Genomic DNA, 25,357 nt, shown 5'->3' on the forward strand with positions numbered 1-25,357 from the left:
ATTCGTGGCACAATTCAAACGGGATCGAAAGATAAGTTTTCTCTCTCCATTGACTATAAGGTCCCATGGAGGTCCCCCGGAAGGGGAGGGACTTCGCCACTCTATTGGTCATGTGCGCGTTCGTGTGTGTTGGAGGAGGGGCTCTGTAAGGAAGGGGCAGATTTTTTTTCGGATGCGTACTTTCAAATTCTAGCAACCACTCGAGCTGGTTTCTCCATTCTTACCTACCCTACCTTTAACTGTAAGCCTATTTCGGTGTATGTACATTTGAGCAACAAAAAAGTGCTGTTTGAACTTTGTAAAAGTCCCAGTAGTAGAGCTGTATTTCATCACAAGGGCACCAAAGAAAATGTAAAATTGTAGTGTTTTGGTGCCTGTAGTTGAAAATCTCTGGCATATTAATATTTTTATAAAATAAAGATACCTGTAAATAATACCTGCTGATATCTTAACATATTTCAATTATCTACATACACACATATATATTTGTTTCAGTTACACAAAACAAAACTTTAATCAGCAAATCAAATGTACCAAAAGGTGAAATAAAGACCACTAAGGTATGTTTAAGAGGTTTATTCTCAAATAAAACTGCCACTGTCCTATCATATAAGCAAGGAACAGCTCAAAGCTGTTAAAGCAGTCCTACATAAATCAAATTCAGCACTGTGTATACTGTAAAATGTAAAGTGACTGGAACACATCTGAGATCAACACATGGGGAACATCAATTCAGCACACAGTGAAACTGATTAGGTTGATAAAAGGGAGAGTGCAGGACAGAAACAAACAGTACAAATGTGACTTCATTTTAAAAAGGCATGGCGGATATGGCCGTATGCCATCATGAGAGGAAGCATTTAACAGCATCAGATTTCAGAAATCAAAATGGAGGCATTACAATATTATAATATTCAGCCAATTCTCAATGGAGAAAAATAGTTTGAGATTCGACACATTTTAGGGAAAAAAACAGTTTTCACTGCAATGTCTCTAACCTCAAGAACTCAATCTTAAAGTTTACTTTTAAACTGCTCAAAACCTTGCTTAAAGTCAATGGCGACATTTAGTATTACCTTAACAGGAGTGTAGCTTCTGCTACCCCACTTTAAATAAGGAAGATAAGATATGCAGCAGAAGCAACAATTAAAACAATCAAATAGAAACTAATTTCTCTTTTTACTATACTGACTAACAACCAAAAGCTGCACACAGAATACAATCATGGGGAAGAAAATGTAACTTAAAAAAGATTCGGAATAGTCAGCTAGTGAGAGCAGACAGGTGCAGGGGTTGAGTCTGATAGGGAATAATAAGTCTTCTTCTCTCAGTCGGCTGAAGGCGTAGGGCTGCGGTGAGGGCTTGCTGAACGGGAACGACTGAAACAAAAATAAACAGGGATTAGCTTGCCACAGGGGAGGATGGAAGAATGATCAGACAGAAATTCCAGTCCTCAACATCTGACAGTTTTAACCTTTTGAGAAAGTTCATGGCCGGATACACACTGATACTTGTAAACAGTCTGAATACCTCTTTAACCTGTCAGAACAAGTTTTAATGTGAAGAGTCAAAAAGTATTTTCGTACACCTGTAATAGTTTATATATATTTGTCTAAGGCGACAATACGTTGCTTTTCAAATAAATAATTGTCCAGGGTGAAGAGTGAAATACACAAACACACCTGGGGAGAAAACAGTCTTTTAAAAAACTGACAGGTCATTGACAGTCTCCCCACCTGCAACTACAGCAGATTGTTAACATAGTATACTCTAAAGAGACATTTAGCAGTGTTTAATGTCATGACCGGAGAAGGAACTGCACAATTAAAAGCCACCATATTTATATTGGTTATTATAAAGTTCTAAGGAGTACTAAAATACGTTTTTAAAAATTGTTTATTATAAAGTTCTTAGGAATACTAAAATAAATACTTTTTTGGTGAAGTAGCCTAAAATGGTCATGTATGGCAGAAGCAGGGCTTGAACTCAAATGTGTGCATTCATCCCAGGGATGCAAACAAATTATTGGGGATGATAACAATTACATTTTGGGACATATTCAGGACAAGAAAGTAGATATAATCTAAGAAAAAGTAAACTACAAATAAACACTGATTTTATTCTCTGACAATGTTTTCGCTATAACATATGTGTATTTAACAAATAATTTTAAAAATACATTTAGCTGTTTGTATGGTGTTATATTTATGCCAGTCATTACTTTTAACTAAGGATATAGAATTTGGACGGCCACCAAATACTTCGGGGATTGTTTAATTATATTTGTTGCGGTTTGACACAGTGGTAAAAAGGTTTAGTGAGACCTGGGCACAAGAAGAAAAAAAACATTTGACTATAGGCGCTTTCACACCGGAGTACTTTTCCCAGGAATAGTTCCGATAGTTCCTGGGATTTTGCGTTCACACCAAAAAGATCTGGAACTAGAACTTTTTTTTGCGAACCTTTTCACCCCTTTTTAGTCCCTGCTAGAGAGCAGGGACTAAAAAGGGGTGAAAAGGTTCCAATTTCTGATTGGCTGGGCGAATTGCAAACCACGCCCCGTAAAACTCGTAAAAGTTTTTTGAAGCCACCATTGTATTTGCTGGAATTAGCATTATTAGCATTAGCCCAACGCACCAACGCAGAGAGAATAAGTTATGGCAACACAAAAAAAAACATGGGAGCGGTGGAGATGAGGAGGTGTCGGCGTTCTGGCGATTTACTCGGAAGGCTTCAGTAGAAGCTGCTGGGAGTCCCAGCAGCTTCTACTGAAGCCAGTCCCCAACTCCGGGGACTTCGGGTGGCAGTATACGCCGTGAAGTTGTTTGCGGCCTGCCAGTAAACCCAAAGCAAAAGAAGAAGAAGTGACGTCAGCGGCTTCATTTGCCTAATCCTCCCTCAGGTACTTATTCCGGTGTGAACGCGATCTGCTCGGAACTCTTTAGTTCCGGCAACTAAAGAGTTCCGATGAACTTATGCTGCGTTCACACCGGATGCGATGCGATGTCTGGGGGCGGCGCGATTACTTGTAAAGTCAATGCAGAGACACGCAAATTCGCTCCGACGGCGAGCATGAAGTGGTGGACGCGGTGCGAATCACGCGATTGAACAGTGCCGCGTCAAACGCGAGAGTTACATTTTTGCAACTCGAGCGTCAAATTCACGTGACGCGTTCTCGCGGAAGCCAATCAGCGGTGAGGATCTCAGCCTACCGTCACTGAAGTTCAACCATGCGTTCAACCAGAACACATCAGCCGTTAGCTGTTAGCAGTTAGCACACAGAGCTCACAGCTCCTCATATCTGTTCAGAAACTGGACAAAAGTTAAACAAGTACAAACCACAGACTGTCTGTGTCATGGCGAATACAGTCGCTGGTTTATTTATGTCTGTAGGCCGTTGTTATGAGTGTGGAGTGATCATATACAACGTTAGCTTAGCCTGGTCGACCCAATCTCCATTCAGAAAACAAGCATTTTAAAAGGTTTTTCGCCTGCCGTCTTGTCTGCAGACTTGTCAAGCATTAATTCATGGTTTTTACTAACCGGTATCAGTATGTTGTTACTTCTGCATAATTTAGAAACGTGTATTACAATTTAATCACGGTAAAATATGTTCATTTTGTTGTAGTTGTAGCTCCCGAGCGCGTCTTGTTTGAATGATGCGAGTAAACACAGCTGGCAGCCGCGGTGAAACTCGAGCGTTTAGAGCGATGGGAGCGAAGCGAATATTCGCATCGCGTCCGGTGTGAACGCACCATAAGTACTGGGAACTAAGTACAGCAAAGTACTTGGTGTGAAAGCGCCTTATGCCCCCCTCAGAAATATAATCTATTGAATCTCATCTTGTCTCTCTCTCTTGCACTCACTCAATCATCCAGGCACTCACGCATACAAACACATTTGTACTCTGAGCATGCTTGTTAAAGGCTCAACTATAGCTCTCTAATCACCAGTTTTGAAGACTACACCAAGCTTGTGCATTTCTTTCACCATGAACATGAGCTTTTCAGGGGGTTTGTTTTTTGTTACCTTTGGAGACAGTGGCAGAAACAACAAGTACAGAGAAGCGAAGGATGACTACAACTCGGAGAGACTGCGGTGGGAGGCTCTTGAAGTCTGATCTCTCGTCAGCTCTCTCTCCCTTTCAGAAGCTAAGACAGAGGCCGAAGAACTCTGGTAGGTAGGGGGGTCTGGTAGGTAGGTAATGGATTTAAATGATCTGTGTGGGTCAGCCCTCTGGTACTTCTGAAGACTCTAGTAGAACAACTGAATGTGTGCACGGGCTGATCTCGTCTGAGCGTGTGCGTCGGTCGAACAGACGGTCACCCATTCACTGTGCGGGGGTAGGTCGGAAGGTCGACCTCTTTCTCGCTGTCTAACACCAGATGCAGGAGAAGGCTGATCTCAGGTCAGCGTTTAGTCACCCTCCCGCAGGACGTACACACCGCCAGCTGGCAGACCATGGGCCTGGGATCAGCTGTGGTGTCAGTGCAGTGCTCAGCTCCCACCACACGCTTTAAAGAAAATGTGAAAAATAAACAAAACTGTGCTGCAGAGATGCTTAACTTAAGTCACACCAAGGGTGTCGTCAGCTAATATTCTTTCTAGAGAATTCCTTTGATCTAGCCAGATTCATGATAGGGAATTTAAGAAGAAATTAAAACATTGAAAATACTTCCTGAGACCATCTTTACTTAACACTTATCAATCCCATAATTACAGTTTTCTCTCTTGCAATGTCTGCACTTAAATTCATTTCTATAAAATACAACTACATAGTTTGTGTCTTTAAAGGAAAGTAAGAGTACAGAGGACATGTCCCTGGTTTTAGCTGCTAAGAGTCTCAACAGTTTACTGGCTCTGTAGAAACAATCTTTCATGTGCTCTCTTTTCAGGCTTTAGCTGAGGTTAAATAGAGCTATCAAGAGCTGGAAAAGAGAGCACAGGAGAGACGGGGACATCTAATCTTTCATTTACTCATACTTCCCTACACCAGACAGAGGGCCCAAGTCACTGTCGCTACCCATCCCCCACTCCACAGCTGGCCCCCAGCAGAGCAGAAGACATGGCGAAGATGCAGATCTCTCTGCGTCGAGGAGTCTCGCTCGTCCATCTCACTTCTGGCGGATGTTTGGTGGCAGAGTGACGCTCCCGGGTGGATGTGGGGGTTATTTAATAGTAATTCCCTGGCTAGGATGGAGCGCCTAAGTTCTGGCTAATGTGAAGAACATAACTAAGCCTCTCTTAGAACGCAGGATAGTTGTGGTCTTAACTATCTTAATTCTATACTGGTTAGTCTAGACCTTACTTCTTCCTTATAAGTGTTTACACAAGTTTAAAATGTCTGGTTAAAACACTGACAACTGGCTGACTAAGCAACTAAAATCTTGTTTTAATGAGTGAGAGACATTAAGACGGTTTACCTGTTCCTTTTGTGGTCGGCTGAATGAGATCGTGAGTGAGAACGTGAGACGGAGCGCCCTCTGGGGGGGGAGCGACCTCTGGGTGGGGAACGACCTCTGGGTGGGGAACGACCTCTGGGTGGGGAACGACCTCTGGGTGGGGAACGACCTCTGGGCGAAGAGCGCCCTCTGGGTGCAGAGGTGGACCGAGACTTGGAACGACTGGAGAGAGAAACAACATGATCCACTTTTGAATAATTAAGAATGAATTATTTTCTTCACAGATGAACATGTAGTGCTGACCTGACAGTCAGACTCCCGTCACTCACTGCATTCATGTCTCACCCAACAATCATGTCACAAGGGTGGAATGTTTGCTATACAACAGCAGTGCCTAAAAGATACAAGCTGTGTAATTGTGTCATGAAAAACTGTCGCACACACAACCTACCTTCTCACCGACGTCCTGGACTTGGAACGGGCTGGAGAGCCAGACCTAATGTTACAGAAAATAAATATACACAACACGGAAAAGGAATGGCCACATCTGTCACATACTGTATATCGCCATTATAAAACCTAGAAAATTGATGTATTAACATAACAGTTATTTATAGTAAACCAAGCTTTATTCTTACCGGCTCCTGCGTCTGGAATAGGATGGAGATCGGCGGCGGCTCCTGCAAAAGTACGTCAAAAGTGAGTTAACAAAAGGTTCGCGTGATGGCCGGGCTACCATATAAAACAACGGGGATGACATTCTTATTCTGAAATGTCTAATGCTGCACAGCTTTGCATGTCTATTCATTCTGTTTAGGGCAAGTATTTCTGCACTGTTGCAGATAAAGATTGGGCTAAACTAAAGTTATACTTCTACGACTTGTATGATAAAAATATTTCCAATAGATCCAGGGAAATGTAAATTAGTTGCAATTATTAACCTGCAGAGACTTGAATCGACAGCAACTTACTACCGAAGATTTATTCAGAAAAACTTCAAGAGAGACCTTGAATCTAACAAAATAGGGCATTATTACAGTTTTCAAAACTAAATGATCAACTTAGTTTAGCTGTGTTAATTCATGTAACCTTAACTTCAGAAATGCAATTCATCTGATCTAATCGGTGTGATTTGCAGCACTCAAACCAGTACATTTAGACTTAAAAGCAATAGGTTTCATGCAATAACTACCAAAAATCAGAAGCCAAAAACCACTGAGGTTCTGTGCCTACATACCGGCTGGGGCTACGGCTGCGGGAGCGAGAGAGATACCGGCGCCCACGGGACCTGGACCTTGAGTGAGATCTAGAACGAGAATGGGACCTGAAACGAAAACAAACTCATTTATTTCCGACCGTCGTTGAGGCAGGGGCGGACTGGGAGGAAAAAGTGGCCCGGGGATTAATTGACAGAGAGGCCCACTTAATGCGCGTCATGTATCGGCCGGCCGGCGACGAAAGTATGTTACTTAACAAAAAACCCTATGCATTTTATGTTATTTTGGACCATTATTCATATAGTAATCACATTACCTGAACCCTTGAGCAAAATAGTTACAGCATATATTTATTGATTTTAATGTTAACAGATCATTGATGCAATAACATCTGGACCCAATTTGCCTGACTTGACGCATGGAATAAAACATGGGCGTAGGAAGCATCCTCAATGTGGGTGAGACAATTTAACAGGGGGTGTGGGCAGGTGGTGGACCTCACCTCCTCTAGGGGGGTCCGGGGGCATGGTCCCCCGGAAAGATTTGTTTTTTAAATGTTGAAGTTAAATGCATCAATCTGGTGCACTTTGAGAGCAACATTAGGGACTAAATCTATGGATACATCTCTCAACACCCATATGAACAGATTTACTTTTTCTTTCAACATTTATTTGAACAGCAAGTGGAGGCAAAAGTGACTGCACCCAAAACAATAAACCTGCTAGCTAACTAGCCTAAACTCAGCAACACGTTCTTCTCCACAGCCGTGCGACCTCTGAGTCAGACGTCACTTGCCCCTTTTCTATCCTACGGGTATAGCCACTCCCCCTGAACCCCGTTTCCCTGCCAACCCCCCCCCCTCCCCTATGCAAGCCCCTCCCTCTGCACCCAGGGCTCGCTACAATACTGTATACTGTATACACAAACTATACAAAAACGCCTTTACGGTTTGGAGCTGGTTTATCCATCTGTAACGGTACGTCCACACAGCAGCTTTTCAAAAATCTTGAAAATCTTGGAGCTGGGCGTGTCTGAAAGCTTGGGGATCTTTTGCGAGCAACGCGACCAACAACCCATCACATGAATCTCCCGCCCCCGACATACAAAGCAAAAAACCCCGGGGATTTTATGCGAGCAATATATATATATATATATATAAACTCCCCAAACAGGCGAAAACCTACCAGTTTCACCCACTGTCTCTGCCACCTCCCTCCATGCCTGGTTCCTCCGGTTTGTATCCCGTTAATAGTTCTGGTCGTAAAGAACCGGGTGATTTGCTACCGTAATTTCTCGTTTGGAATATGAGGAAATGAATTGCGGTCTGGCTCTCCCTGCTTACACGCAGTTTGATTGGCTAGCGCTTCTACTGTCAGATTTGCATAAACGGGATTTGATTGGCTGACGCTTCCAGCTCAGCTTCAAAAGTAGAACATTGCTCAACTTTTGAATCCTGAAAATCCTGGAAATCCTGGAAATCTTCGCTTTGCTCCCCCACAATGCAGTTCGGCGAAAAGCGAGGCAAAGTGACGTCATCCCCATTCAAAGTCAATGGGCAGAGAAGCGTTGGAAGATTTGTTTAAAGCTGCTGTGTGGACGTACCGTAAGCAACTGCCAGCTAGGTCTCTCAGTCACTCACTCCTGATCGTTTACTGCAGTGACATCTGCCAAGGGCCTGATGTGTGAAAGTGAAACTATCTGATAGACAGAACATAGGTAGCCTATCAAAACGGCCCAGCCCAGTGGGGTGTGGGCCACACCCCTCCAGGGAGTGGCCGGAACACTTACAAATGTAACAGGGGGTGTGGGCAGGTGGTGGAACTCACCACCTGACCTCACCCCCTGTACTAGCCGGTAGGATTTAGGTAAGCAAAAAAAATAAAAAAGGGAGTGGCCGGAACACTGACAAATGTGGGCTGGTAGGAATTGGCCCTCCGGCCCACGCACAGCACCGGCCCACCGGAAAAACTCTCGGTATTCCCAATGGCCAGTCCGTCCCTGCTTTGAGGTAGAGGACGGCCAGAGCTGTTCTCATCAGAGCAAGTGTCAAGTGTTTCAGCCACAACCTCGTCAACAGACAGTAATCCTTCACCTGCTGCGACGGCCTCCTCTCTTGCTAAAGCGGTAGCAGTCATAGGCGTAGTGGCCTCGGTCCCCGCACTGGTAACACCGATCCTTGGGGTCAAACTGGCGTCGGCTGGGGCGTCCACGACCCTTCCTGGAGAGGCCTGTCGAGAGCTCCACACGAACACGGGAACCACAAAGAATCCTGAGGAGAAGAAAGGTCAGGGCAGAGACAGGTGGAGTTCCTGGTCCACATGCCAGATGTAAGGAATAAAACCCTTATCGAGTCCCCTTACATTTAACTTTTGCATTTCTTAAGTCTGTTACAAGGCAACACACCCATCATTTAACACTTTGGAGATGGAATTTGTTCATTTCATAAGGAAAATATTATTACTTACTTTCCATCCATGCCCTTCACAGCATCTTCTGCATCCCTTGGATCCTCAAACTCCACAAAGGCAAACCCAGGTGGGTTCCTGGCCACCCAGACGGTCCTCAGTGGGCCATAATAACTGAATGCTCGCTCCAGCTCCCCCTTGGCAGCACCATTGCCCAAGTCACCAACGTACACTTTACAGTCGGTAGACCGAGACGAGCTGCGGGAGGATGAATAGTGAGACATCTCTTATTGCCTCCTGGGAAAAGAGGAAAATAAGCATTAATTAGTGGTTTTGTTCATTAAACAATAATGTAATTGACAGATATTTGTTTATTTTTATATTACTAACACATGTGTCTGACAGCTTTAGGGATTATTAGATTTCAATTTGTCATTGATTTTCTGTTCAGTGAAAAACATGTTCATGACCAACTGTGTTGATTTCAAATGTTTGTGATAAAACAAAATGTATCTTTATGCATTGTGAGAATCATCCCACTTCTTAAGCTGAACAACTATTTTAAAAGCCTCTTGGAACTGCTGGACAATGCATCGCCACCAAAGCTGAACAAAAGGATGTTTTTCTGAGCTCAATCCTATACTTTTTAGAGATACGTGGTTCTCTCAGGAGAGTGATACTACAAACGTTGATATAGAATATATCCCCCCTATAGGCCCCTAGTAACCCCCCCCCCACACACACAACAACTAGGGATGCTCCGATCGATCGGTCACCGATCGATATCGGCCGATACTCACTCTCTACCGATCGATCGGTGCTCTCTAAACATGCCGATCGCGAGAGCCGATCGCATGACGTAAAATACATGACACTTTTCTCTGTGTGCGGCAAAACAAGCTCGCCAAAATGGCTTCACCGGTCTGGCATTATTTTAAGGTGTCCGAAAAAGACAGTAAAATAGCGGTATGCAACGTGTGTGAAGCAGAAATCCTGCAGCTCCGCCCGCCGGACAGGTAAGCGCAGCGAAACACACACACAGGGAGAACCAGACCGCAGTTCATTTCCTCATATTCCAAACGAGAAATTACGGTAGTAAATCACCCGGTTCTTTACGACCAGAACTATTAACGGGATACAAACCGGAGGAGCCAGGCATGGAGGGAGGTGGCAGAGACAGTGGGTGAAACTGGTAGGTTTTCGCCTGTTTGGGGAGTTTATATATATATATATATATATTGCTCGCATAAAATCCCCGGGGTTTTTTGCTTTGTATGTCGGGGGCGGGAGATTCATGTGATTGGTTGTTGGTCGCGTTGCTCGCAAAAAATCCCCAAGCTTTCAGACACGCCCAGCTCCAAGATTTTCAAGATTTTTGAAAAGCTGCTGTGTGGACATACCGTAAGAGTTAGACCTAACACACTTAGCTATTTTATCTACCTCTGGAACAAGCTAAACTAGTTATTATAAATATATTTATTCTTCATTGTCGCGTCACTCATTACTGGATCAGTGAGCTGCATGAGATACTGACAGGCTGTCAGGAGAGGGAGAGAGGGCGAGAGGAAAAGAGAGCACTTCCGCTAATTTCTCCCGTGTTATTATCCAAAGTGAATGTAAACTTGAATAATGTACATCATTTTAAATGGAAGATTTAAAGTGATGTTTAAATCTTCCATTTAGGCCCCGCCCACTCGATCGGATCGACGATCGGTATCGGCCGATACTGATTCCGGCGATCGGCCCCGAAATTGGCGATCGGAGCATCCCTAACAACAACATAGACTATAACACCTCTTGTTGTTAAATACCAACTATGTGCAATATGTGCGTCGTTAAAAACTGTGCAATATATACCTGGTTGCTAAATCCTCAGAAGTGTTACAGGGTGTGTATTTTTGTAAAATGTGTAGCTTCTTTACCATAATTTCTTTTTTTATCTTTAGTACTTTTTTGATGTATGCTTAGGTAACATTAAGCTGTATTTGGGTCTTTTGTAAATGTCCCCTCTGTGGGACTAATCCAGGTATTCTGATTCTAACTCCTTGCTCCTCAGGGGCACCACAGCAGGGCCCAGGAGGTGAACTGGGACCTCTCAAGTAGCAGTCCACACTCCATACGTACGGTCTGGTCGGGGACTAGAACCGTTGACCCTACGGCTCACAGTCCAAGCCCCTACTGACTGAGCCAATGCCAGACATAAAGTGGTACCTAACCCACTGAATCGCTCAGACTTATTGCTGACAACAATTGCACCACATGGGAAATAATTGTCTGGAGAGTTCAGTAAGACATTTTTTTCATTTCATAAGCGCAGGAGAATCCCAAAGCAAGTGCCTCAGAGCTGGCATAAGCCAAATTGGACTGACCGTTTCATCCCACACGGTAAGACGCTGTTTAGCCTTTGCCAAGGCCCATATTGATAAAGGTGAAGACTTTTTGGAATCAATACTCTGGTCAATCTTTTCAGATCTGGTGACATCAGAAATGTAGGGCGTCGCAAAACTGAAGAGTACTCTGAGAAGTGCATGGTCCCTACAATGAAGTACGGTGGTGGTAAAGTTATTATATGGGCATGTATGAGTGCTGCAGGTGAGGGGAAATTGTACTTCATCAATGGCAACATGAATTCACAGAAGTACTACACAATCTTGAAAGATAAGATACTACCCTGTCTCCACATCCGTGGCACTTTTTCAATGTGACAACGACCCTAAACAGTCTTCCCGCTGCATTTTTAAGGAAGAACAAGGTGAAAGTACTGCAGTGGCTAAGTATGTCACCCAACTTCAATCCTATTGACCACATGTGGGGAGTGGAACACAGGACACTATGTCGTGAACTTGTACAGTCGATGCCAAGAAGGGTCAGTGCAGTACTTGAAAGTAACGGAGGACATATGAAGTATTAGAATATGACATTTGTTTAATTTAATCTAGGGCAGTGGTTCTCAATTGGTCAGGCCACGGGACCCACTTTTTCCTTATTCAATAGATCGCGACTCAACATTTTGAACCACTCAAATCTATTCAACAAAAAATTGTGCAGTGGAATATGCTTTTCATCATACAATATAAATTAAATTGAAGTATAGTGCATATATCCCTTCACAGAACTAAAGAATGCTTTTAAAATAGGTTTAATGAGATGATGGAATCAAAGATGAACTGTATAACATGAAAAGGCACACATGCTGAAAACCCAATCCCAGAAGGGGGGTCTGGGGGGATTCTCCCCCAGGAGATTTTTAGAAATACTAACATATAAACTACGCATTCTGGTACACTCTGAGAAGAAAATAAATAAATGTATTACTACCCGACATATTAATAATATTTATGCCATTGTTTGTTTTTCACTTTGTTCTGAAGCTGAACTTGCTGCTCCTCACAGAGATAAGAGCATCTAGGGTGTACTTCTTTTTGCAACCCTTGATTCAAACAAAGTTGACTAATTCACTTATTTTACAGATATTGATGACATATACATACATATCTTTCTATGGTGTTTTTATAAATGTTTAATACTTTTCTAATGTTGTATCTTTCCATGAATTGTAATGGTGATCATTGAATAACATTAACATATACGGGGCATTCTACCGAATTAGTACAAAGTGCGGTCCCACAACAAGGAAAACTATTTAACAAAACAATTAAGTATTCAGACATAGACATTTACTAAGAACATGTTATGGTCTATTCAAACACAAGGCATTACATTAGATAGTGATAAGCTTAATATATACACAGGGTATATGCAGGAATCCTGAAGTCAAATTGAATACCTTTTAAGACCCTTTCCATACATTTTAAGACCTCATCGCAACTTCGAGTTCGAACCGGTTACATTGGCAACACACTTTACCTCACATTTACTATTGATTGTAAGATAGCACAACTAAACGGTTTGTGATAAGTAAACTCCTTATCATAATTCAGATAGAACAAAGCACAAGAGAATGAATTGTGTGACCAACCCAATGCAAGGTTTATTAGAAAAATAAACCATTAGAATTTAACCATTTGATTTAGGCATTGTTCCCAAGAGTGCAGACAGACAACTGAAGCCTCCTCTCCACATGAACTTCAACCTCTCTTGCCCCTTTCACACCAGCGCTTTTTCAGCTCCGGCTCGGAGCTGGAGCCTGAAAAGCGCCGGTTTTTCCTGTTCACACCGCAGCGGCGCCGGCTCTTAGCTCCGGAATCCGGTTCACTTCCAGCTCCAAAAGATTGTCGGTCTAGAGGCAAGAGCTTCGGAGCTAAGAGGTGGCGTCGCTCACGTCTCCATTACGTCGAGGCGTGCAGGAAACTAAACCCACCTCCCCTGAACATGGGTCGACTGTCATGCCTGCCTACAAGCCTACCTAGTGCTTATAAACACACTTTATAAAGTCAGGCAACACTAACCAGGCTTCGTGTGATTCTGTTTATTTGTACCTTACTTTGACCATCCGTTCACTGTTATTGATCATTGTGGAGAGAGGCAGACGTTTTGTTTTGTATTATAGCAGCTATCGGATGGAATCAATACATGGGCACAGGTTGTCGTGTCCGACTATCACAAGTAGAATCATAATAAAAATACGCCGGTAAAATGTGCCTGTAGAAAACGGTTTATGCCACAATAGGATAGCAATAGCAAGTAGTCAGTTTAGCTTCGGTTGCTATGCTAACATCACCCATTTTATACCAGAGAAACTTTCATAACAGCGTTGTGATACCAAACAGCGTCAATTCAGACGGACACACATTCACTTAGGCTAAGGGGAACTGGGGATATGTATCAGCTGCTTGTGTGAGTCGGATAGTGAATACTTTAGAGCGGCCGCTGCAGTGTGAGCTAACCGGGAGCTAACGGAGGAGAATAAACTCCCGTGGAAGAGCAGCCAGCACTGCAGCGGTCGGTAAATGCTGCAGAAACACATTAATAAACAATGAACCACGGCACTCTGGAGCAAAGTATAAGGTTGAAGAATTCGTTATTCAATTTATTCTGGCTTCGTGTGATTAAAAGCAACACGATCATCGACCCGACGCAGTTCCCCGTTGTTGTGAGCGCCGTAATGCCGTTGGGGAGCAAATCAGCGATGTAAACGGTGACGTCATGACGCAGCAGCGGCAGCACCAGTCGGGTGCTGGGCGGTGTGAACAGAGCGGGAGCAGAAAAGGGAAACCGGAGCTGAACCAGAAAAGCTCTAGCTCAGAGCTAGAAAGGGAAAAGCGCTGGTGTGAAAGCCGCAAGTGTGAAGGTCAGGTTTAATGCAGTATGCTGCTTTTTTGCTTCTGTAGACACACGCTGTGCTCTTTCATTCCAGTAGAACTCCTCAGAAACCAGTATTTGACCAATAAACAAAATAATTGACAACACTTTGAACTATGAAATATATTAAACTTTGGTGAGCTTCAGCGGGGTAATGCCATATAGGAGCTCCCTCACAAATACCCAGGGGTTAAATTGGGCACATAGGACGATGCTCTGACGTCATCACCCTCACACATTTGTCATATGTTTACAAAAAACAATATATATGTTAAGACTTTTCTCGTTCTTAATATAGACTATATTTAGGGTCGATATGCGTTGACTTTACTTTAAAATAGCAGATCTCTGTGACCGGATATAGTTTGGCTTAGTGAACGTGTGTATCTTCCTTGGAGGAGCAGCATCGCCCGGACTCCGCTGCTCCTCCGTGCAGAGTCTGCACTGCCGCGGTGTGTGTCAGCGACGTGCAGTCAGGGGAGGCACGGATTGGCCATCGGGAGAGTCGGGACTTAAACACCGCAGCTTTCTTGCTAGCACTTAGCATGTGGGACCGGACAGCTTTAATCCCCATAGACAGTGGCGATTCTAGAGTCTGTGGGGGGCTCTCGAACCAGCTTTCATCACCATCAGTGGCGCCCACACAGAGCGGTGCAAGGCAACAGAAACTTAAAATAAGAAGCAGCATTTTACGGCGCGCTATGCATGGGGCCGCCTTGAGGGGGTTTCCCGACATGTCGTTGCAGTAAATTAAAGGGTGTTTAATGTTGTCGTTGCTGTGGACCTTCTTAATACCTTGGAAAATGCCGTTTAATACTTTTTAATAGCCTTAATTTTCGTTAAATATGATTTATCAACTTTTAATACTTTTTAAGAAAAATATCATTTATAGGGTACTTTCTATTGGGAAGTAGCTGTTCTCAACCCTGACATCTAAATTTCAATGTGTAAATAACACTTTAGTTCAATGGTGTATTTAGAAGATCTTTATGATTACATTCAAAGAGAAGTTGGAATATTTAGATTTATTGTGGGTATCATTTTTTAATAAAAAAAACTATACTAAAAAAAACATGTCCCCAGTTTTCATGTCACTAACGAAACACAAGGGGTTTTAGTCCAATGACTGAGCCTGGTTTTTAGCCACACCCCTACATTTTTAACTAGACAGTGACACTGCAATCCTGTCCCTCATGGCTCAATGGCAAGTAGTTATATCCCATACTTTTTATATAAATCTGTTCCAAAATCTGAAAATCGGAGTGTAACCTTAAGAATTGTCACTACCGAACACATATTATCTTCAATTAAAGGTGGGGTAGGTAAGTTTGAGAAACCGGCTCGAGATACATTTTGTAATATTCCATGGAATAACATCCCGATAGCAATAAATATCTGAAGTGCTTTGACAAAAAATCCATTAAAAAAAAAATCATCTGTGGAAGCTGTAGCGCTGTAAAAAGCACGACCAATCATCTGAGCCGGCCCGGCTAAAGTAACTGGATGGCCTACCTGCCTGTCAGCCTTCCATCTGTGCACAAACTTATCTCGTGCCCTCATTGGTCATGTGCGCGTTCGTGTGTGTTGGGGTTTTATGCAAAGTATTAGGTTTTTATGTGTGTAAACTGTAAACCTCTTCAAAGAAGTGTATGCTAGCCACGTACTTGCTAGCATTCTTTAGTTATGCTCAATTTAAGCTTGAGTCGTCACTACCGAAACAGTCACTACCGAAACATATGGTTACGTTTCGGTAATTGACATGATCGTTTCGGTAGTCACAAAATGGAATGGTAAGCAGGTAAATGCCACCATTTTCAAATAAATGTGTTTTAAAGTCTGAAAATCAGTGTGTTACTTTAAAGGTCTCTTATTATACTATTGTTAGGCATATATTATAGGTCTCAGATATATAAAAAACATGTCTATGAAGTATTTTGCTCAAAATACCAAATAGATCATGCATTCTATTTCTAGCTCATCCCCCTCTATTTCAGCCTGTTACTAAAGTGCTGATTCTGGGTTAGTAGCTTCAAACATTCACACTTCAACATAAGGCATGTTATGAGTTAAGATTAAGCAATAAGGTTGAGGGAATATGATACAACCTTGAGAACAAAATACTGTGGCCACTACAGAAACACTGGATGTTTTGTAAAAAATAAAGTATATTGAGTTATCAACTAAAATGATATGATACTGATTGGTTTAATGTATGTTCAATTTCAACAATCATCAACTCTGGACTCAATATGATCAGTATTATGCATTTTACAAAGAAAATTTGCATTATGATTTTTATGAATTGTATAAATTGAACTTTGAAATTTGATTACAAATTCACTTATATTAATTTAATTGTGAAAACCCTCAAGAAATATTTGTTAAAATACTATTTAGAGAAGGGAAGGTAAAACAATCTTAACAGGTTAATATAATACTTTTTTACTACATTGTATGTACTATGTTTTGGTAGTGACCATTTTTGGTAGAGGAAGAACATTCCAATACAGTCTGAAAATACGATATAAAAATGTACGGTTCTTTTACTAGATATGTGTCATTTAGATATGGTACAAAATATATATGGACAAAGTTTTGGGAAAAAAACATACAACATTTCAAAACATTTCCAACCTGACTTTGGTCTAATTCGGTAGAATGGCCCATTACATGTTCAGAGGGGATGTACTCATTTATGCTTGTACTTTAATAGAAACAAACTGATAGGGATCTTTTAACTGTACAAAGAATAATTGTTAAACCTTTATCTAAATGTTGTATTTTTAAGGAGTTATGAGTTACTTGTAGTAGAGTATTTTCACGGTAAAAGGTCTAGTTCCTTTACTTGAGTTAAGATCAGAATACTCCTTCCACCTCTCCACCTTTAGCAGAGGGAACTCAAGCACCTTGTTGGTAGATCAGCAGGTGCAACAGGGCTGATGCTGCTGTCTGAGCGCCAAACACAGCCTCCTGAAATCTCTTTAATTAAACATCTCTCACGTCCTATCCGTGTTTAAACTGTTTGCACAAGCATGAACGATGTATTTGTATTTGAATAACCGTCGTAGTTTACTGCTAAATGTATGGCCGCCGCGTTATTAACCAGGCTCGTTACATAAACCCAACAGTCTATACAATCTCATATGATTATTCAGGGTAAAGTTTTCTGATTGCAGTTTTTTACTTGAATTAGAGGATATGAGCGGATCAGTTTATATAACATGAGCTTTTCTGCATTCAAGTGGAACATGGAGCCCTATGTAGCTGACTAACCCTTCATTAAACAATTTATTATATCATTTTTACAGATAATTATTCAAATTAAATACACAATACATGTGCTGTGTGTATATTTAAGTGGGTTTACCCAGGAATTAGCCTACGGCCTAGCTCTCTGCCTTCGCATAAACAATGGCGATTGCTCGCGCTAACGTTACCTTCTTCCGCTGTTCCGCTGACGAACCTACACAGTCTCTAACGGGGTTTTAACCGAATCAAGATTCGTGTTGCAAAGTGAACTAGCTAACAAGCCACTCTTATTGATATTAAAGACACAGCCACATATCTGGTCCACAGTGGACCGGGTTAACCATAACCATCAGCCGAAGTCCCTCCCTTTCCGGTGGACCTCCATGGGACCATTTCGAGTAGCATGAAGCTGCAATGTCGGAAGCTGCATCTCAGGTCGGTTATTTTCATTTCCTCGCTCCTCGGTCCTTGGTATCACCGGAAGTTCTTCTTCTTCTTCTTATTTTCTTTAATGGCGAATCGCTTCCACTTGGAGCATATATCGCCACCTACTGTTGATTTATTAAATGTTCATATTAAATCCTTGTCCTCAGACCACAGTCTATGCCTCAGACCAGTGCTTTTGAGGAATTTGAAGATCAGCTTGTTTGCTTCATTTCTTCATTTACTTTCGTATATTGACTTGAAATCCATGTCCTTGACGTTGAGTTGTTCCAGTGCAGTTTTCAGAATGAGTCTTTGTCTGTTATAATCCGGGCAGCTAAAAAATACATGATGTATTGTCTCTGGTTTTTGGCAACCATCACAATTGCCATTTGGATGTTTTCCAATCAGATACAGTGATGAGTTTAACCCAGAGTGACCCAATGTTATCCTGCCGTTAATGCTCTGTTCTCTTCTACTACTCCCCCAAGTGCTTCCCGTTCCTACTTCCCTTTGTATCTGGTATAAATGTCTTCCTTTAGTGCGACTGACCAATAGTTTTTGCCATTGTTGCTTGATAATAACTTTTGTAACAGATTTGACTTCTGCTCTACTGATGGGTACCATAATATCAATCTGGTTTGCTTTCAAACCACATTTTGCCAGTTGATCCACTACTTCATTCCCTCTAATACCCACATGCGCTGAAATTGAACAACAATTCCCAGATGAACTAACCTAAACATGATGTGTAACATTTCATGTAAAATATCCTGACGAGAAGTTGTTTATACTCTCCAGAGCTGCACTGGAGTCAGAGCAAATGATCACTCGCATTGGCTGTATTTCCTCTACCCACTGAAGTGCTAGAGAGATAGCCATCATCTCTACTGTATATACTGCGATGTGATCACTCGTTCGCTTTCCCACTTTGACTTTTAATTCAGGAACATAAAATGCACAACTAGTTTGACCATTTTCTGGATTTTTGGATCCATCAGTAAATATGTTTATAAACTGCCCATATTGTTCATGTAGAACAGTATTCACATAAGCCTGCACATTGCTTTTACTTTTCATTGAATGTAACCGTTTCAATAGTGATAAATCTACTATAGGTTGAGGTAGCAACCATGGTGGAACAGCTGATAACAACACCGTCGGACTAATATTCCATTCTTTAACTTTGAATTCCTTACATATTTCCGAAACACAAACACAAAAACTTTCTTTTTTAATTTTGTTACTTTCCCAACTTGTTTGTACAGTTTGTTTAGTAGGGTGAGTATCTTTCTGGCCCTGTAGATTTGCCCAGTAATGAACAATTAACTGTTTTCTCCTCAGAGAAATTGGTATTTCTCCGACCTCTACCTGAAGTGCAGACACTGGTGTAGATCTGACTGCCCCACAGCATATCCTTAGTGCTTGTGACTGGACTGGATCTCATTTTTGAAGAGAAGAATATGCAGCTGAACCATACACTATTAGTCCGTATTCTATGGCTGATCTTATTAAGGCTGTGTATACGTTCCTCAAAGCAGCTTTATCAGCCCCCCACTTAGTGCCTGCCAAGCACCTCATAACATTTAAAACCTTTTTACATTTATCTACTACTTTATCAATGTGAGTACTCCATGTGACTCTCTTGTCCAACCATATTCCCAGACATTTAAATGTCTTCACTTTCTTTAGTTCTTGTCCATAAAGTTTTAACCTAACCTCCTCACCTATCCTTTTCCTCGTAAAAAATAAAGTTTCAGTTTTTTCCACCGACAATCTAAACCCCCATGTCAGAGACCAGGGTTGCGTTCCAATAGTCCATTTAGCTTAGGAACCTTCCTAACCAAGTGAAATGACCCGGAAGTCCCTCAGTGGCAGCCATGATAAGTGCCGTTCCAATTCTCCAAATGAAAGGAAAGGAGGTTTCAAACTTCCTTTATAACCTCCTTTAGCTTAGGAACCACTGGACCTCCCTAACCGAAAGGAGAGGAGAAAATGCTGCCCCACAATGCATTGCAGCCGCAGCATTTGCCGTCACACAACAGTCGGCCGTTCACGGAAACAAACGATTATGACCGTGAAATTATATCATGAAAGTTACGGTGCTTATTAAGCATTTTAAAACGTATGTGGTAAGTTGCCAAAGTGCTTTGTTTTGAACGTTCATCAGTATTATAATCAAAAAGAGAAATATGAACGTCAGTTTTTACTGAAATGATCAAATAAAGTCAACATCTCACAGTCTTTACTGAGCTGTGTGGGGTTTGTTCAACTTTTAAAAGATGTTTGAATGGTGATATACACAGTGATAGATGTTAAGGACTAACGTTTATAATAAATACATTTGTATTGATTTTAAGATCTTTTCATACAATCATACGTATTGGGATCATTTGTATTAATGTGGACCGGAGGGAGAGGGTGACGAGCATAAGTTTCACTTTCCTTTTTTATTTCAATTCCAACTTTGGTCATGAAGAATATGTTTCTCTGTTGTCCACGTTCATAAAGCATAAAGCAACAGCATCAGAGCACGGTGCAGAGTCTCTAGATGAGTTTACAGTAGTCCCTCGTTCTTATTGAACATCCATGTTGTAGTCCGCTGTATAGAAAACTGTAGTTTCCATAGTTTCCCCACAGCAGCAGACGCACATTCATGACGTCCGCTGGCGCATCATAAACACGTGGATAGTGAAAGTGCAGTCGATTCTCTAAAGCACCACAGTCTCTTCTCCTAAGTCCTTTTGAATTCTCCTATCCACTATCCCTTAACTTCGTGACGTTTCCCTCAGAGGTCAAGGAATAGGAGATAGGGTTAGAATTTAGGAGCTGATTTTTGGATTATCGGAACGCAACCCCTGGTTGCGTTCCAATAGTCCATTTAGCTTAGGAACCTTCCTAACCAAGTGAAATGACCCGGAAGTCCCTCAGTGGCAGCCATGATAAGTGCCGTTCCAATTCTCTAAATGAAAGGAAAGGAGGTTTCAAACTTCCTTTATAACCTCCTTTAGCTTAGGAACCACTGGACCTCCCTTACCGAAAGGAGAGGAGAAAATGCTGCCCCACAATGCATTGCAGCCGCAGCATTTGCCGTCAACAGTCGGCCGTTCACGAAAACAACCGATTATGACCGATAAATGATATCATGAAAGTTACGGTGCTTATTAAGCATTTTAAAACGTATGTGGTAAGTTGCCAAAGTGCTTTGTTTTGAACGTTCATCAGTATTATAATCAAAAAGAGAAATATGAACGTTAGTTTTTACTGAAATGATCAAATAAAGTCAACATCTCACAGTCTTCACTGAGCTGTGTGGGGTTTGTTCAACTTTTAAAAGATGTTTGAATGGTGATATACACAGTGATAGATGTTAAGGACTAACGTTTATAATAAATACATTTGTATTGATTTTAAGATCTTTTCATACAATCATACGTATTGGGATCGTTTGTATTAATGTGGACCGGAGGGAGAGGGTGACGAGCATAAGTTTCACTTTCCTTTTTTATTTCAATTCCAACTTTGGTCATGAAGAATATGTTTCTCTGTTGTCCACGTTCATAAAGCATAAAGCAACAGCGTCAGAGCACGGTGCAGAGTCTCTAGATGAGTTTACAGTAGTCCCTCGTTCTTATTAAACATCCATGTTGTAGTCCGCTGTATAGAAAACTGTAGTTTCCATGGTTTCCCCACAGCAGCAGACGCACATTCATGACGTCCGCTGGCGCATCATAAACACGTCGGATAGTGAAAGTGCAGTCGGATTCTCTAAAGCAGTGGTTCCCAAACGGTGTGCCGTGAGGCAAGTCCGGGTGTGCCGTGGGATTTTGTGACAACCATACGTTATTATTGCAATATACAACTACACAAAAATAATTATTTTTAATTTACTATATCAGTACTTTGTAGGCTTATATGTACGTAATCTTTCATGAGTAATATAGTTGTCTTTGTCACATTTTATTTGGCATTAGTAAATAATTATGCACATTTACAGATATTTTACATGATATGAGTGATAACACGTGTTATAAGGGCTATTTTACACAATAGGTGTGCCTTGAGATTTTTACTTGTCCTTTGGTGTGCCTTGGGCACAACAAGTTTGGGAACCACTGCTCTAAAGTACCGCAGTCTCTTCTCCTAAGTCCTTTTGAATTATCCTATCCACTATCCCTTAACGTTTCACTCAGAGGTCAAGGAATAGGAGATAGGGTTAGAATTTTGGAGCTGATTTTTGGATTATCGGAACGCAACCCTGCCTTCAATTTCCGTAATGGCTTCCTGAATCTTACCTACAATATAATTTACATTTCTGCCCCTTTTCCAAATAGCTCCATCATCTGCAAAACGTGACTTACCAATATCAGATCCTACTTGAGTATTACATTACATTACATTGCATTTAGCTGACGCTTTTATCCAAAGCGACGTACAATAAGTGCGTTCGACCAACAAAATACAAACTTGAAGAAAACAGAATCATATAAGTACATCAGGTTTCATAGAGCAAAAACATTTCAAGTGCTACTCAACTGGCTTTAGATAAGCCAGTCCTTTATTAGTATATAAGTGCTTTGTTAATAGTTCTATTGCTCGAAGTGGAGTCGAAAGAGATGAGTTTTCAGTCTGCGCCGGAAGGTGTGTAAGCTATCTGCTGTCCTGATGTCAATGGGGAGCTCATTCCACCATTTTGGAGCCAGGATAGCAAACCCACGTGTTTTTGCTGATGGGAACTTGGGTCCCCTTCGCAGCGAGGGTGCAGCGAGCCGTTTGGTTGATGCAGAGCGGAGTGCACGTGCCGGGGTGTACGGTTTAACCATGTCCTGGATGTAGGAAGGGCCAGATCCATTCGCAGCATGGTACGCAAGTACCATTGTCTTGAAGTGGATTCTAGCAGTTACCGGAAGCCAGTGGAGGCAGCGGAGGAGCGGCGTGGTGTGGGAGAATTTAGGAAGGTTGAAGACCAGACGAGCCGCTGCATTCTGGGTGAGCTGCAGAGGTCGGATGGCACATGCAGGTAGACCAGCCAGGAGGGAGTTGCAGTAGTCTAGGCGTGAGATGACGAGAGCCTGGACCAGAACCTGCGTGGCTTTCTGGGTCAGCTGGGGACGTATCCTCCTGATGTTGTAAAGCGTGTATCTGCAGCAGCGGGTTGTAGCAGCGATGTTTGCAGTGAAGGACAGGTTGTTATCTAGGATCACACCCAGATTCCTTGCAGTCTGAGTCGGGGAAACAACAGAGGTGCCGATGTTGATTGTTAGGTCAAGAGTGGGACAATCTTTTCCCGGAAGGAAAAGCAGTTCAGTCTTGTCAAGGTTGAGCTTGAGGTGATGAGCAGACATCCACTGAGAGATGCCAGCTAGACAAGCAGAGATGTGTGCGACGACCTGGGTCTCTCTGAGCGGGGAAAGGACAGAATTAATTGGGTGTCGTCAGCGTAGCAGTGGTATGAAAAACCATGCGGGCTAATGACAGATCCGAGCGAGTTTGTGTACAAGGAGAAGAGGAGGGGACCAAGAACAGAGCCCTGAGGGACCCCTGTAGTTAATTGACAAGGGTCGGACTCAGACCCTCTCCAAGTTACCCTGTAGGTGCGGTCTTTGAGGTATGAGGTGATGAGGGAAAGTGCAGAGCCTGAAACTCCAAGTTCTTGGAGAGTGCGAGGGAGAATCTGATGATTCACCATGTCGAATGCAGCAGACAGGTCCAAAAGGATGATGACAGAGGAGAGGGAGGCTGCTTTAGCAGTGTGCAGTTCCTCAGTGACAGCAAGGAGGGCAGTTTCTGTGGAGTGACCTGCCTTTAAACCAGACTGGTGCGGATCCAGAAGGTTGTTCTGATGGAGATAACAGGAGAGTTGTTTAAAGACAGCGCGTTCAAGTGTTTTAGACAGGAACGGGAGGAGAGAGACAGGCCTGTAGTTTATAACATCAGACGGGTTGAGAGTGGGTTTCTTTAGGAGAGGATTTACTCTTGCCTCCTTGAGACTGTTTGGAAAGTGACCAGAAGTTATAGAAGTGTTGATGAAATGGGTGAGAAACGGTAGAATATCAGGAGCGATAGTCTGAAGGAGGTTTGAAGGGATAGGTTCCAGAGGACAGGTGGTAGGGCGGGCAGAGGTAATGAGGGTAAGAACCTCACTTGGAGAGAGAGGGGAAAAGGAGATCAGTGTGTGTGCCTGCTCCAGCCTGCTTCAAATAGAGTGGCGAAGTCCCTCCCCTTCCGGTGGACCTCCATGGGACCTTATTTCGGAAAAATTATATATTGAAGTCAATGGAGAGAGAAAGATTATCTTTCGATCCCGTTTGAATTGTGCCACGAATTATGATGTTTGTCAATTTAAAAGATAATTTTGCCTGTCAAAAAAAAAAAAATGTGTCGTAAAACTGTGAACACATTTTGTTTTGTGAAACCGCTCAATGAATTACATCTCACCAAGATGGCCGTCACTACTCTCTTGCTAACACAAGGGATTAACTGTCCTCACTATCACCACAATGAAAGTCGTCCAGAAGAATGTCATGCAAAGCTGCCTGCCTGCCTTCCTTTGATTCTCTCTGAACTGCCTGGTCTTTTTAATGTTTAATGTCAACCATTCATGTAGCATGAAGTACAAAAGATCGCCGATGCTAATGTAGCGTTAGCATTTCTCCCCCGGGCTTAAATGGTGTATTATAGAATGATCACATCGGTGTGACAGGTTCAAAGGGTTCACGAAATATGACTACTACTCTTACTGTTTAACATTTTGGGTTACTTAATGTTACTTCATGTTAAGGCTAATACAAAATCACAAGGCTATGGCTGTAATGCTAACTAACGTGCTTGCTACTAGCTAGGTAGCTAACTTGATCCAGCAACTCCTGGTCCTTTTGTAACGATCAACTATCTAAAATAGTTGTGTTAATTAAACGCACAAGGGGTTCTTGAATGAAATAATATTATAAAGGTAAACAGAAATAATAAACGGATAATCTGCTCCTTAAACAAAATAAACAGAGACAGATTTCATGCATGGATCCATTATATTGACAGTTTTCCAGCCAACCACAAACAACATTAAACAGTCCGCTCTGCGATACACAACAAGTGTCTTTACTGCCTAATCCAGGCTATTGTTCATTGACAAAAAAAAGCTGTTGCTCCTGCGCCCGTCAGCGGCAAAAACAGAAATGTTTGTAGGCCTTTTCAGGCTATATTCCACAAAAAAAGGAAACACGAGGTCCAGCGTGGCACAAAGGAGCGATCTCACCCTGTGTCGGAGAGAATCTCTCTATATCTGTGCGCGTCCTCTCCAAGGAGACGTGCTTCCAGGTCGGTCGATGCAATATCCACATACGGTTACTTTCAGTTACTTCCCCATTGCATTTGAACATATATACATGCTGAGAAAACG

The 25,357-nt window shown here is 42.3% G+C and overlaps 1 protein-coding gene across 5 annotated transcripts; it reads right to left on the reverse strand.

The window, feature by feature from the left end:
* Positions 1–561: 561 nt before the first annotated feature.
* Positions 562–17,976, reverse strand: srsf7a (serine and arginine rich splicing factor 7a). Of its 5 annotated transcripts, XR_004571461.1 has the most exons (9): positions 17,724–17,965; positions 9,085–9,321; positions 8,712–8,888; positions 6,640–6,726; positions 6,041–6,082; positions 5,854–5,898; positions 5,424–5,624; positions 4,030–4,514; positions 562–1,379 (listed from the first exon to the last, which is right to left on the reverse strand). XR_004571461.1 is itself a non-coding variant. In XM_034239632.1 (8 exons), the coding sequence occupies exons 2-8, from the start codon at positions 9,306–9,308 to the stop codon at positions 1,328–1,330; spliced, it is 828 nt and encodes a 275-aa protein (XP_034095523.1). In that variant the 5' UTR covers positions 9,309–9,321; positions 17,724–17,961; the 3' UTR covers positions 562–1,327. The 5 variants fall into 5 exon arrangements, 4 of the variants coding, with proteins under 4 accessions (XP_034095523.1, XP_034095545.1, XP_034095534.1 ...); XM_034239632.1 differs by lacking the exon at positions 4,030–4,514 and having other exon boundaries at positions 17,724–17,961; XM_034239617.1 differs by lacking the exon at positions 562–1,379 and having other exon boundaries at positions 3,617–4,514.
* Between the last annotated feature and the right edge of the window lie 7,381 nt (positions 17,977–25,357).

The sequence above is a fragment of the Gymnodraco acuticeps genome, unplaced genomic scaffold, assembly GCF_902827175.1.
Source record: "Gymnodraco acuticeps unplaced genomic scaffold, fGymAcu1.1, whole genome shotgun sequence".
Taxonomy (NCBI): Eukaryota; Metazoa; Chordata; class Actinopteri; order Perciformes; family Bathydraconidae; genus Gymnodraco; species Gymnodraco acuticeps.